We start from the raw sequence: 13,204 nt of genomic DNA on the forward strand, positions 1-13,204 counted from the left end.
TCATCACGGTAAACACAAATACTCTCAGCCTGAAAAGCAAGTGGTGAGGACTCTCTGCCTGGAATAACTAATGAATGGCAGCAGCGACAACCTGTCCCCCGTGTCCCAGACCTGCCACGTGCCTTGTGAGGAATCACGACCCACCACCCCTCTTCTTGCTGGCTTGCTTTGTAAATATTGCACAGCTCCTTAACTTATCCATCTCCTCATCTTTTCCGGTTTAGCACCGCTTTATCTGCTTCTCTCCTGAGATTACAGTATTATTTTTAAGCATCGGGTGCAATGTGCTTTTACAATTCTAACATATGGTTGCCAGTGAGTTGTCGGATGCCCCAAAACCCACTTTGTTTCATTCTCCGTAATCATGTGCATGTGACAAGCTCTTGATTGCTCCTTTTTCCAGTGCTAATGCCTGTATGCTGCCATCGAGTTGCTAAGATAGGCACTTTCTTTGAAGAAGAAAATTTTACTTCTGCTGCTGTCAGCCACAATAGTTACTGCAGGTTCACCTGAAACTCCCAAAACATGTATGTTCTGGTCTATTTAAGGTGTGGAAGTATGAACCAAGTCACAGCCCAGAAACTGTGGGAAAGAGGAAGGGAAAGAGCACAGCTGTTACCACATACCTGTTAGTGCACTGGAATCTTTTTGATTCAGCACCAACGCGATTTCCTCACCTATGAAAGCTGAAAACACAGACCGCATTGAGAGACTCTGAGTTTCAACTACCGATTTCTCCTTTCAAAATAACTTATTAAATTTATAGAGAAACCTGTCTGATAAGAAGGAGACTTTTCACAAAAATCTATCACTGGCTCACGCCGAGAGTTTTATTCAATCCATTCAAAAAATAGACAGAACTATAAGGTGGCACATATTGTCAGAGAGTACAAATGTCACATCTTTCTTTGTACGGTTTAATTTAAATCCATAGATTAAGACAGAGAAATAATTGCCCTGGGTGGGAAAATAATTGAGGGTCTTCCATGAAAAGACAAGTCTTCAAGTTAGCATTTACACAAATGTATCTGGTTAAGCATAACTTTTTCTATCCTCTATAAAAATATAAACAGCATTTCAAAATGCCTTTAGATAAGTATGTTAAGGTCATCTAACATGGCATCAATGTACTGACAGAATATGAGGCCTGGGCATGTCAAACCACGTTTAGTAATCCATACCCATCCGAAAACGTATCGTATGAGCTTCAAACATAACACAACATAATGAAACAATATCAAACCAAAGATACACAACTACATATTCCTCCTTCCATATGAGTTCCTTCTATTTCTTTTTGTTACTATGGCAATAAACAAGACAAAAGTGGCAGTTACGCACAGGTTAATTGTAACTCAGGATCAAGTATAACTTGAGCTTCCCAGAAAGTATCATCACTGGGAAGTGAGATGCACCAGGATCAAATGAAGGGCACTCACTGCCACGTATGTTTTACCTGTGCAGTATTACTTTGATGCAGGCTGTAGAATGTGATAGAAGGACAAGTGCAAATTACAAGGGCAGAATCTTGGCTTCCCAGACAGCAGAACCAGGAGTTAAAGGTAAGACTAAACAGGGTTTTACTGGCAAGAAGAAAACTGAACAAAAAGCCAGCTCATCTAAACTTGAAATAGAGGGATGTGGGGTGTTCTTGGTACAGCTGTCATAAACACACCCTATGTTTTCCAGGGATGCAGTCTGATAAGCTAAACACCTAATCGTTGTTACAAGGACTTACTGGTTCAACACAGATTAAAATGTTCGAAAACACTGAATATATTGGTCACAGACCTAATCACATCATTTCCCTTTTCCCAATTCTAAATTTGTATTGGAGCAGCTTCCCTCTCAGCTGTGTGTTTGTATAGAAGAGCACTGGATGTTGTAATTGACTAGCACGTATGCCAACAACTGCTGATATTTTCCAGTTAAGGTGATCTACAGGTGAGAAACAAAACCTAAGGGAAGGGTCAGGTTTCAGATAGAGGTTGGACATTTTGAACTTTGGACAAAGTGACAGGTATCTTTGATTCTCCCGGCGCTGGAGCTTTTGTGACTGGGTTTGCATGGGCTTTTATATCAGCTATTCTCTCTTTGAATCTCTGCTGGAGGTACTTTTCTTCTTTGGAGTAACTTTTAGCAAAAGCAGACATCAGCAGACACACTGCCACGCTGGACCCTCCAACGCAAAACAGGATTGCTCCTGCCAGCTTGCATATATCAAGGGACCCATTAAACTGAATGGCACGAGTATCTACCACAACAAAATCATCTTTCCCAAGAGCTTCGATTTTCGGTGGCACAAGAAAACCCACTACAAGAACTGTTAAACCTATGAGCATAAAAGCCGTCCCAGAGATGAGTCCAACCTGGAAAACAAAGAAACAAACCAAATTAATATGCATTTACAGTTTTTTGTTGGTAAGTGGTCCTAGAAGGCATCTAGCTTTCACAATGTCTTGCAGGTAGAGTTTTCTTTTCTAGGAGAAGGATGGTATTTTTCTTTCAGGTCATTATGTGACACTACCAGAACTAGAATATATGGAGAAACTGTCTTTTTAGAACTGTAATTCAGCATTTACATTTCTGGAAACAATGGAACACATATTTATACATCCAAAGAGCATTTCATGTCCAAAGGCCCTATCACAGAGAGGATCACAGTTTAAGCCCGGTGCTGCATGACAGACTATTTCTTTAGCTTTAGGTGGTGGTTAGCACCAACATTTCAACCCCTGCTGATAGTCACATAATCATAGTGTCATATCCACCACTTGCTTTTACACCATGAAATTCCTTCGCAGGAATTTGAAGGAAGTTGCTATTGCTATGAACAGATCACAAAGTATTTCTAGCACATTTCAAGTGTAAGTGCAAAATTTGGTTTTCACAGAATGCCCCTACCATCGGAGCAGAGGGGTTGAAATAGATGGCCTCATGGGTCCCTTCCAGCCTCTGATGTTCTCAAGTTCTGGCAAGTTCCCTGACCTTAATAGAGACCTTTCAGTTTTCTTGATCCCTAAGTCACACAGTCATAGAGTTACTGCTGTTAACCTATCAGTCCTACTCTCAGTAGTTTGGCAGGACTATTGTGGGTGCAGAGCAAAGGTAAACTACACTTTCAAGCTAGGTGTGGAGTTTCCCTGGCAATGCTGTGTGTTTCAATGACATGGCTCCTGGTGACACAGAAATTAGAGAATCCAAAAACCCTAGAGCTCCCTTGGAAATTGATTCATCTTGGTAAGAGTACCCTGCCTTCAAACAGATTGTAACTCAATCATCTCAGGGAAAGCTGAGCAACAGAAGGCCTTAGTTACTTTCCCATATAACTTAACTCATGAGTTACATGAGAAAGTACTGCAATGGGAGTTTCTAATGCCAGCAAACAGCAACATGCGGTACCTTCCAGAATGTAGAGCTCCACCTGCTAGGCGACCTCTGGATCTGAAAATCATCCTCATATTCCCAAATTGAAGCAGTGCAGTCCTCATAGAACTGATGAAGGTAGGACCGAACTCCATAGCGTTGGTACCCTCCCTCAGTGCCGCCCTGCACATGCTTGGACCCACAGATGTCAGCATAGGAGCTCATCCTTCCTACCTGCGAGAGGTTTCATGCAAAACAGATTGTTAGTGATGTGGCAGGAGAGCAAAACTAGAAACTCTCCAGCTGACACGAAGAAAAGCATCCCAGGAGAGACATTTCCTTCATGTTTTTCCAAACAAAAAAATGAGCCTGGTAAAGTTGCATGCAGTGATTCAGCTCAAGAGAACCCAAGGCACTCAGTGCCTTGGCACAGCACAGCCTAAAGGTGCTGAAGGGAACATTCCCTCTCATATGCAGGATGCCCACTCCCCATGTTTCGTACCAGTATGCTACTACATTTCTGTGGAGACGGCGAAAAGCGGAATATATCAGGTAAGGTCCTACACCTGGGTCTGAGCAATCCCAGACACAGCCACAGGCTGGGCAGAGAAGAAATTCAGAGCAGCCCTGCAGAGAAGGACTTCGGGGTTTTGATCAGTGAGAAACTTAAAATGAGCCAGCTGCAGTGTGCTCTCGCAGCCCAGAAAGCCAACTGTATCCTGAGCTGCACCAAAAGAAGCATGATCAGCTCACGGGAGGTGATTCTGCCCCTCTACTCTGCTCTCGTGAAACCCCACTTGGAGTATTGTGTACAGTACTATTCCCAGGCTGAAAGTCAAAAACACAGCGCTGCACCACCTACTAAGAAGTTGAAAAAGTGACTGCTGCTGCTGAACCCAGGACATGCCCTCAACATAAAAAGGACATGGAACCGTTGGAACAAGTCCAGAGGAGGGCCACGAGGATGATCAGGGGGCTGGAGCACCTCCTGTATGAAGACAGGCTGAGAAAGTTGGGGCTGTTCAGCCTGGAGAAGAGAAGGCTGCTTGGAGACCTCATAGCAGCCTTCCGGTATCTGAAGGGGGCCTACAAGGATGCTGGGGAGGGACTCTTCACTAGGGATTGCAGTGATAGGACAAGGGGTAATGGGTTAAAACTTAAACAGGGGAAGTTTAGATTGGATATAGAGAAGAAATTCTTTACTGTGAGGGTGATGAGGCACTGGAATGGGTTGCCCAGGGAAGCTGTGAATGCTCCATCTCTGGCCAGGTTGGACAGAGCCTTGGGTGGCATGGTTTAGTGTGGGGTGTTCCTGCCCATGGCAGGGGGGTTGGAACTAGATGATCTTAAGGTCCTTTCCAACCCTAACTATTCTATGATTCTAATAAAATCTAGCATCCCCAAAGGGCTCACATTGCTTCTCATGCAAACTGCTTCTATGAGTTCGCTCGGGTTTGCAACCTTAAGAACTAGGAACTGGGTAAGGTTTTTTAATATTTTTTTTACCAAGCTTTTGAAGTGCAGGACTAAATGCTGATAGAACATTCATAGCCATGAGAAACAGAGGCAAAACAAGTCCCAGACAGACTGAAACTGTATATATCCTGTACTTAAATATGGATAATTAAAAATGAAAAAGATGGAATGCCGTAACAGCACCAATCTGTTCACTGAAGGGAGTGAAATTAAAATCCTAAACCTGTGGCAAACCGCTGCTCCCTGAGAGAAGTCAATGCCCAACTCCTGCTGACTTTAATAAAATCACGATTTTGTCTGCTATGAAAACTGCCAACAATGGTCCCCACTCTTTCCACTTCGTGGAAGTTCTCATAACACACAAAATTTATATTTAAAAATGCAGGTCCCAGCTGTGAACTTGCTTCACAGGTGTGATGCTATGGAATTATTAAAGTAATACTAGCCCCTAAAAACTTGAGCAACGGGTCCATGTTATTTAAATTGACTGACTTGTCTTTAAAGAAGTTCAGAAAGTCTTAGCCCAAAGGGAACTGTTAATCAGTACTTGCATCTGAATGTCACAGCTCAAATTATATCAGCTGCAAGCAGCTCATCTGATTGCCACAGCAATTATACATAAAGGAAAGGAAGGAAGGTCTGACATGCTCACAGCAGCTAGGGCCTCCAAATTTCACAGCCCTGCAGGCCTTTGCCCTTCAGGAATGAGCGATCTTGATGGGTACATTTTGAGGTACAAAACTAAAAAAAGAAGTGGTATGAAGTATATAATCTAAACTTTTGTGTGGAAACACTTAAAGTAATCCTACTTTTGGAGCCTGTTTGAGCAGAAAAGAAGTTTTTTCCCCTAAGGTCAACAAAGGGGAGGACAAGACATAACATGACCAGATAGTGTGGCCTGTCGAAGCTCACTTGCATTACTCCAGCTGCCACCAGAAGATAATTTTAGAGCTTCTCTAGTTACTCCAGAAATCAGGTAAGGCACATTGCAACTGTACTTATTGCAATGAATTTAAAAAAACCTCGATGTTATGTGACAGAAAACTGTATAAACATGATCTTGCATTCACTGCACTGTCTGTAGGCTTAGTCAAGAGAAAGGAGGGCGTTTTGTCACTAACAGTTTGACGAAGGATTGTCTATAGGAACCACAAAGCCTGGAATCACTTATATTACAGCTAGATTCTTTAGCAATCTGAAATGCTAATAGGTGGATTTGGTCAGGCATATGAAAAAAAAAGATAAATAAGAGCTGGGAGATGGAATAAAAACCAAAATAATGATCTTTTGCTTGTAAGATTTTTGATAGCATCAAACATTATGACCTTCTAAAATGGAAGGAAAAGAGAAACAAAGGATTGACAACATCACTAATTCTTCTCAAGCATTGTATATTAGTCCTACTGAACATTTTCCTTATGCTCAGATTCTTCCACTTATAAGTGATCTCTCATCTTTTGCAAAATATCTTGTCTAATAGAGAGAAGGGAAGAAAGCTTCCCAGCCCTATATGACTCATAGAAGCAGCCTGGTAATTTGGCCTAAGATGGTCTCTCTTCTCAGCTGCAATGCAAACATAATGTTGGTGTTCTTGCTACTTACAGATGGGGCAGAGGAACTGACACAGTCAGACTATGGTGGGAGTAAACAGTTCTCCATAAATAAGAAGGAAACGTGTGTCACAGCCATCAATTTACATCAGATGAATAAATACTGCAGTAGCTATGATCTCTTGAGTGTTGATGTATATTTGCATGTCTCACCTTTATGGCTGCAAAATTAAATGCTGAAATGTTGGACAACTTGCTAAAAAGAGAGTCACGGTTACCCAATCCGTGTAACACACAAGAGCAGAACACACATCCAGTGGTTTAATCATTAAAAGTTCTTCCGTGCCTAAACCCGAGGTGCCTAGGAACACGTGGGATGTATGATCACAGCTTCAAAGCACACCACTGCATAGTAGCAATCCATCCCCTAGCAACTTTTGTTTCCATGGCAAAAGCTTGTCCTGTTTACTTTGAGCTTTACTATTCTCCACTGATCTGGGGAGATGTGACTGGGTTTGTGAGAAGGCAGATTAAAAGATGAGCAAGCTCTAAGAAAAACCACTCAATACATTTCCCAACTACTTCGCTTTCTTATTGCAGGGTTGGACACATTTTAAACCCCCCTAAATCATATGTAACGAATTGACATCTGAAAGGCAGGATGAAGCAAACGAGGTGTGCCATTGCTCTGCGACACACAGCACTAGATGTAAGCCACAGACGCTGATGGGTTTGCATAGGTGAAGTCCCCCTCTCCAGATTTACACACTTTGAACCTTCTGTTCAGAGGGCCGTTTTTCCTACAGAAAGCAAGTCCCCTGGAAGAGTGAACACTGGAATAAATAACCTCTCTTTGACAGCAGCCTCCGAGATGGCCCTTTGGATACCTCAGCCCCCTGTCACACCAGTCTCCAGCACTTCCCCAGGCCAAACGCTGGCCCAGGCCGTGCTCAGTCTCACCCTGTCCGTCACGGCCGAAGCGAGCCTTCCTGCGGCCGCGGCTCCGGCCCCGCCGGGGCTGGAGGAACTGGACAAGCTGCTGCCGCCGCTCCCCGAGGGCGCCTGGGCTGCCCGGCTGCCTTTCGGGGCGACTCCTGCGCCGCTGCCGTGCACGGGGGAGCCAGCGGGGCCTCCCCTGTGGGGGGAAAGGCCCAAAAGGGTGCGCAGGGGGCAGCGGCCGTCGCCAACGGCCACTCAGACCGGAGCGCAGGACGCTGCGCCGGCCGGGCGGGACACGCTCTCCATCAACCGTTTCCCGGTCGAGGCGGAAGAACTTCGCAGCGCCCGCACTCCGGCGGTTATCCCAGCCGCCGCTACCCACCGGCAGCCCTCACCCTCCGGCCCGGCGCCGCTGCCGGGGCTCCGAGGGCAGAGAGGCCGGCCCGGCCGCGGCGCCCCCTAGCGCAGCGCGGCGCGCATCCCCCCCCCCGCGGCAGCAGCCTCCTCCCGGGATGCCCCCTCACCCGACCGGGGGACGAAACCCGCAGGTCCCGACATGCACACAGCTCCCCATCCCTTCCGCCGGGCGGCCGATGCCCTACCGCCACTTTCCCCACGGGAAGCTCGGTGCCGTACGCCTCCCGTGCGGAGCCCCCCTTCCCGCCGCCAAACTGCGCAGCCGAAGTTTGCGGAGAGGCCCAGTGCCGCGGCCCGGGATTACCTGTCCCTCCCACCGCTCCCCTCAGCCGGCTGAGCAACCGCAGCAACGCTAGCTGCGGCTCTCCCGCGCCGGTCCCATCTCCGCTCTGCGCCGCGCCGGCCCCAGACACCACGTATTATGTACGGCCCGGAGCGCCGCTCGCTCCCGCTCCGTGCCTGCGCACTGAGCCGCCGCCGCCGGGAGCGGAGGGGCGAGGGAAGAGCGCGGTCAGTCGCCCCCGCTCGCGGCGGCTTGTGGCGGGGCACAGAGAGGGGACGCCGGGCCCAGGGGGTCTGCGGTGAGGAGGATCCCTCCGGCCGCGGCACCGGCGGGGCCGTTCCCCGGCCCGGGCGGGCGCGCCGGGTGGCTGCCCCAGGTGCCCACCAAGGTCGCCGGGGTGTCCTCCTGGGGTGGAGGGAGCAGGAGGGAGACCTTGGGGCAGATCTCTAATCGCCACCCCCGTCTCCCATCCCCTGTTAAGCAGCACTGAAAAATGCAGACTCAGTGTCTTGTCCATTGGAGCCTGTAGACATTGCAAAAATACGAGCTGCAGAGAATAAGGCACTGAGATCAAAGGGTTGGAGAAATAAATCATTTGGCAGGAGACCCAGATGGTCTTTTAGTAGAAAGAGAGTGACACTGAGGGCCAAGTGTTAGTGTATTGTGTCTGTCCTGGTAACAGTAGGTTGGCTGTTCAGTGGGGAAAGATTTTAAGTAAGTAAGTTAGGAGTTAAGGAAGCTCGTGAGGGAAGAGTTAGAAAGCATGACAAGGCAGTGAGAGCTGGAGATGCTAAAACGTATTCCACAAAGAGGCAATATGTAATTCCTCTGAAAAAATAATGAGAATGTAAAGGGCAAGAATGATAGTCATTTCAAGGCTCTGTATGGAAGTATGCACAAAAATATTGTTGCACGCAGAAGAATGGAAGTGCATTAAAGCAAAATAAGGTTGTATTAGCCAAAGGAAAAACAAGGTCTTTCTACAGTGCTTAAATCATTACAGCACATGAAGAAGATGAGATTAATGGTGGTTTCATTAATAATAATAATGCCTAAGCTCCTTTGAAAAAAACCCCAACATGTAATTGGTATCAACAGTGAGTCTGGGCAGTTGCAAGCTAGGAATCATAAAAACAGCTATTAAAATAGAGCAAGTAAGGGATTACATTTAGAGGAACAAACCCTGGTTTCAGCGGATTTCATCCTGTCCTTCCAAAGCTGTTCCGCTTGTTTCAAGTAATGAGTAATGCCAGCAGTGGCTGGCCTGCCCTGAGCAGAGGTACTTCCACAACAGTATTTGATCAGTAGCATTAGTGTACCTCAGCCCAAGGTGACTAACAAGTTAATAAACTGACAATTATTTGTGAACAACAAGGAAAATATAGTGAAGTGGTAAATGATTGGAAAGCAGGATGGAGTATTGGTCTTAAAAAAGATTTCCTATTTATTGTCCTGTAAGACTAACACCAGAGTTACATGTTGTTTCACAGTTTGGACCAAATGCTGCTTTATCCCAGATGAGGAAGATGGCTTCTATAGAAAAAGCAATTAATCTACCTGAGCTGTCCTCCCTCTATTCTCAAAACTAGTTTCTGTTTTGATTCCTTATCTACTGACAAAGGGAATAAGCAAAAGGAACACGAAATACCTGAGCTGGCCCGGTACATAGTTTCCTGATAGAGAAGTGATATGCTTTGTGAACCAAGACAAATTAGTACTGTAGTAATGGGAACATTTGCACTAACACTAAAAATGATCTGTGAACTCCAAATTAACAACCCTGAAGGATAACCATTGATAATCTCAGAAGTTGCTTTTAGTGCACTTTTAGGGCATTAGGAAAACTGTGAACTCAGTCTGACATGAGGGCTGTTCTTGAAGTATAGCTGAGCTTGGTTGTGAGAGGTCTCGAACAGAAGAATGTAAATGGCCTTTTTAGCCTTGAGATGGGTAACATCAGTGCAAAGACCATTTAGGCTGTTTATCCTGAAAGCTTCAGCTGGGAGTGGCATGCAGAGCAAGCGCAGTATTCTACCTCAAGTAAGTTGTTAGCTTGTTTGAGTCTCTTTTTTCCCTTGTGGAAAGGAAACCCAAGCCTAGTGCTTTCCTTGTCTTCTACCTGCTGTGCTGGAGGTCCGTGACGGATAGTAGTGAGCATACTGAGGAAAAAATCCTCTATTATTGAGACCTTTTGTAGGTGGTGGTGTTGGTTGCCATAGAGTTTAGAAGCTTCTCTCTTGCTTAGAGGTGATCAGCCAGTTTGGTGAGCGCAGCTTATTTAGCTTCTGGGAGCCTGTGCTGAATAGGAGAAATTACCGCTTCTGGAAAACATGCTTCTGTTGTAACAAAATGCAGCAATTGGTATGAAACTCATGTTCACTGAGTTGCAGATGCTGTCGCTATTTACTTAATGGCAGTGGCAAGCTTCCAGAGGCTCTGCTTCTGTTTCACGTGTTGCAGAAAGCCTCAATAGTTCTGCTGTAGTGACGTTATTAATATATTGCCTGTCCTTCGCTTACTGGTGCCCTGCTCACCTTCACTTGGAGAACAAGACTCATAACATACCCACTTCCCAGGAAACCTTCAGTTGACACAGAACCTCAAGGAGCAGCTAGGGCAGATAAAGGTGATTCCACCCATATTCACACTTTTGAGGGTAGCAGAAGAGAGGTGCGAGAGCTTCTTCCACTGCAGAAGTGTGTGGAGGGGCCCATGAGGAGCAGGAGCTAATTGTTGTTTTCTACACTGCCTCTGGCTTCGAGTCTCCTAGGAATTGTTAGTTCTCTTTTTCATTCTTGTTGCTGCTGGGCAGAGGGATAGGCAGGAGGAATCAGAAGTATTCCAGGGACCCATCTTCACTCAGAGGCTGCCTCCGTTCATCATGTTTGTGTTTCCAGAGCTCACTGAGAGACTTGCTTGCTCTTAAGCCTGGTTGTTTCCAAATAAGCTTTGCAGATGCAGTGTGTGTGCAGGGTTTAGAGGCAAAAAGCCTTAATTTAGATCCGAATGAAATGGCAACATGTCAAAAACACCATTTTCTAGCAGTGCCAGGCATTGGACAGCAGATGTTTGCAACAGTGAGTATTTGCGGCAGCTACTACTACCGCTAGACGGCTGTGTTGTTTTAAAATACGCTGCCTATGAAGATCAGTGCCTAGGAGCTTGGGTTAATTTATGAAATTTGGTTTCTCAGGGGAAGTATCATTCAAAGTCAAGGGCAGGTGGGGGTGAATCAGCCTAAGAAGTTCAGTTTTCTTTAGAGGAGATGTAGTGTAAGGTATGTTCAAGTGCTGAGCACCCTGTCAAGAGCAGCCTTTCAAGAGTGCTTGGCTCCCAGTGGGACAGCCAGTTTCTGGGCATGCTGAGCTGTGCCTGTCACGTGTGTGAGTTACTGTGTTTGGGTGGGTTAGGCCACCTCAGATGAGTTTCTCTTTTTGCTGTATTCCTGTCTCCTGTGCCTGTGAGGAAAATGTGTGAAGCACAGCATCTTTTGGTAACCCTTGCATGTCTGTGCTTACTGTTCCATAGGTGAGGTTACTAAGATGCTCCACGTGCCATATATGATTTTTTTCTGCGTTTTGTTGCCCACGTGGAAATGGGAGTATCTGAAAACTTGACCCCTACTGTGAATGCCGAGGGTCATGAGGGTAACATTAAGAACTGCTCTCAAAATGCCCTGGAGTCTTCAAGTTTTATCTGGCTGATCATATCCCAGAAGTCATTATACTGCTTCCTATCAGCTTTTGATAAACTGGATTTTATAAAACACCCATTTTAAGTTTATAACGCAATTACTCTGTGATTGGTCTCATGTACCTTTATGTATAATCCAAATGTTAACCACACAACAGAGTGAAGGTCATACACAAATACAGTGTAATCAATGTTAATGGAGTTTTAAAAGGTTCATTTTGATTATAAGGCCAGAGATGGGAAGGACGACACTGTGATGTTGTTCCTGTGCATGTACGCTGGAAGTGTCTGAGTGACTGCACTTAGGCAGCAACTGCATTGTCTGGTAGTTGCTGTACAAATCTCCATGCAAAGGCGTCTTCTGGTTCAAGGAGTTATTTGGTTTTGTTGTCTAAAACAGTGTAATCACACTATATTTGTAATGTATTTGTAATGTCATTATCCACTATATTAAGTGCCAGTTGCCAGACTGCCATTGCTTGTCTCTTCATCTGTATTTCTTGTTCAGAAAACACTGCTAGATTTTAGCAATGAAAGTCTCACTTCCCTGGGAACAGTGAGAATGATTAGATGAATACTGTCTCAGCTTCTGCAACCAACTATACATTGACTTTTAAGAGAACCCACATCCAATTGCAATCTAAATTGCAATCCAAAGACAGTGCCTGTGTTGCTACATGGCTCTCCAGAACTTTTAACCTCTAGATGGAAAACCCCCAAACTGAGGAAAGCACACACTGATTGTTCACATGATTTATAGATGTTATGACAAGATAAATGTGTCATAGGTGTTTGAATAGAGATACCAAAGAGACATTATCTTCTTTTTAGCCAGGCCAGTAAAAATTTGGTTCTACCATTGACTGTGATGCACTTTCAGAAGGCATGGGAAGAGTGGCATGACAGGCAGGTACCCTCAAGAGAGCAGAACACAATCTATTATCTCTGAACTAAAAAATAATTGACATTCTGTGATGACATTGTTCACTTTAATTAATTAATGGTGTTCAAAAGTAAATAGACAACAATCACAGGCAGATCAGTTCCACTCTTTGGACACCTGAGAGTGAGAAGAGTAAACATATGCTCTTTGATGTAAGAGTGCAAGTATCATCCTTTTGACATTATCCTTGGACCTACATTGCTGCATTTGTGAAGAGGTCACAAGGGCAAATTGGTTGATATAAATCTGCTTGTGCCTATAAGGATTTTAAACCCTTTTAATTTCTATAACCATATTTCTGTGGGGGTGTTGAGCTCTGCACTTGATAGAGCTAATTCAGCAGAGGACCTTCCTAAAGTTGTTTTTTGCATTGCCACCAAAAAAATTTCATTGTTTTTTGTTTCTCCCCAAGGATGAATTACCTGCACTTATCTTGATTAATATTGTTTTGCTTACAAAGAGAGCATGATAATCACTCAGTAATTTGAACAGAGTCAAACGACAATTGTGTGCAGACTGCATGAGGAAACAGCACAC

The 13,204-nt window shown here is 45.1% G+C and overlaps 1 protein-coding gene across 1 annotated transcript; it reads right to left on the minus strand.

The window, feature by feature from the left end:
* Positions 1-1,970: 1,970 nt before the first annotated feature.
* On the minus strand, positions 1,971-3,591 carry NRSN1 (neurensin 1; the record flags this gene model as incomplete). The annotated part of the gene is made up of 2 exons (XM_080610789.1): positions 1,971-2,369; positions 3,403-3,591. 2 exons carry the CDS (start codon positions 3,589-3,591, stop codon positions 1,971-1,973), a joined length of 588 nt encoding a protein of 195 aa, XP_080466915.1.
* Between the last annotated feature and the right edge of the window lie 9,613 nt (positions 3,592-13,204).

This window comes from Psittacula echo (genome assembly GCF_963264785.1).
Source record: "Psittacula echo genome assembly, chromosome: 2".
In the NCBI taxonomy this organism is placed as follows: Eukaryota; Metazoa; Chordata; class Aves; order Psittaciformes; family Psittacidae; genus Psittacula; species Psittacula echo.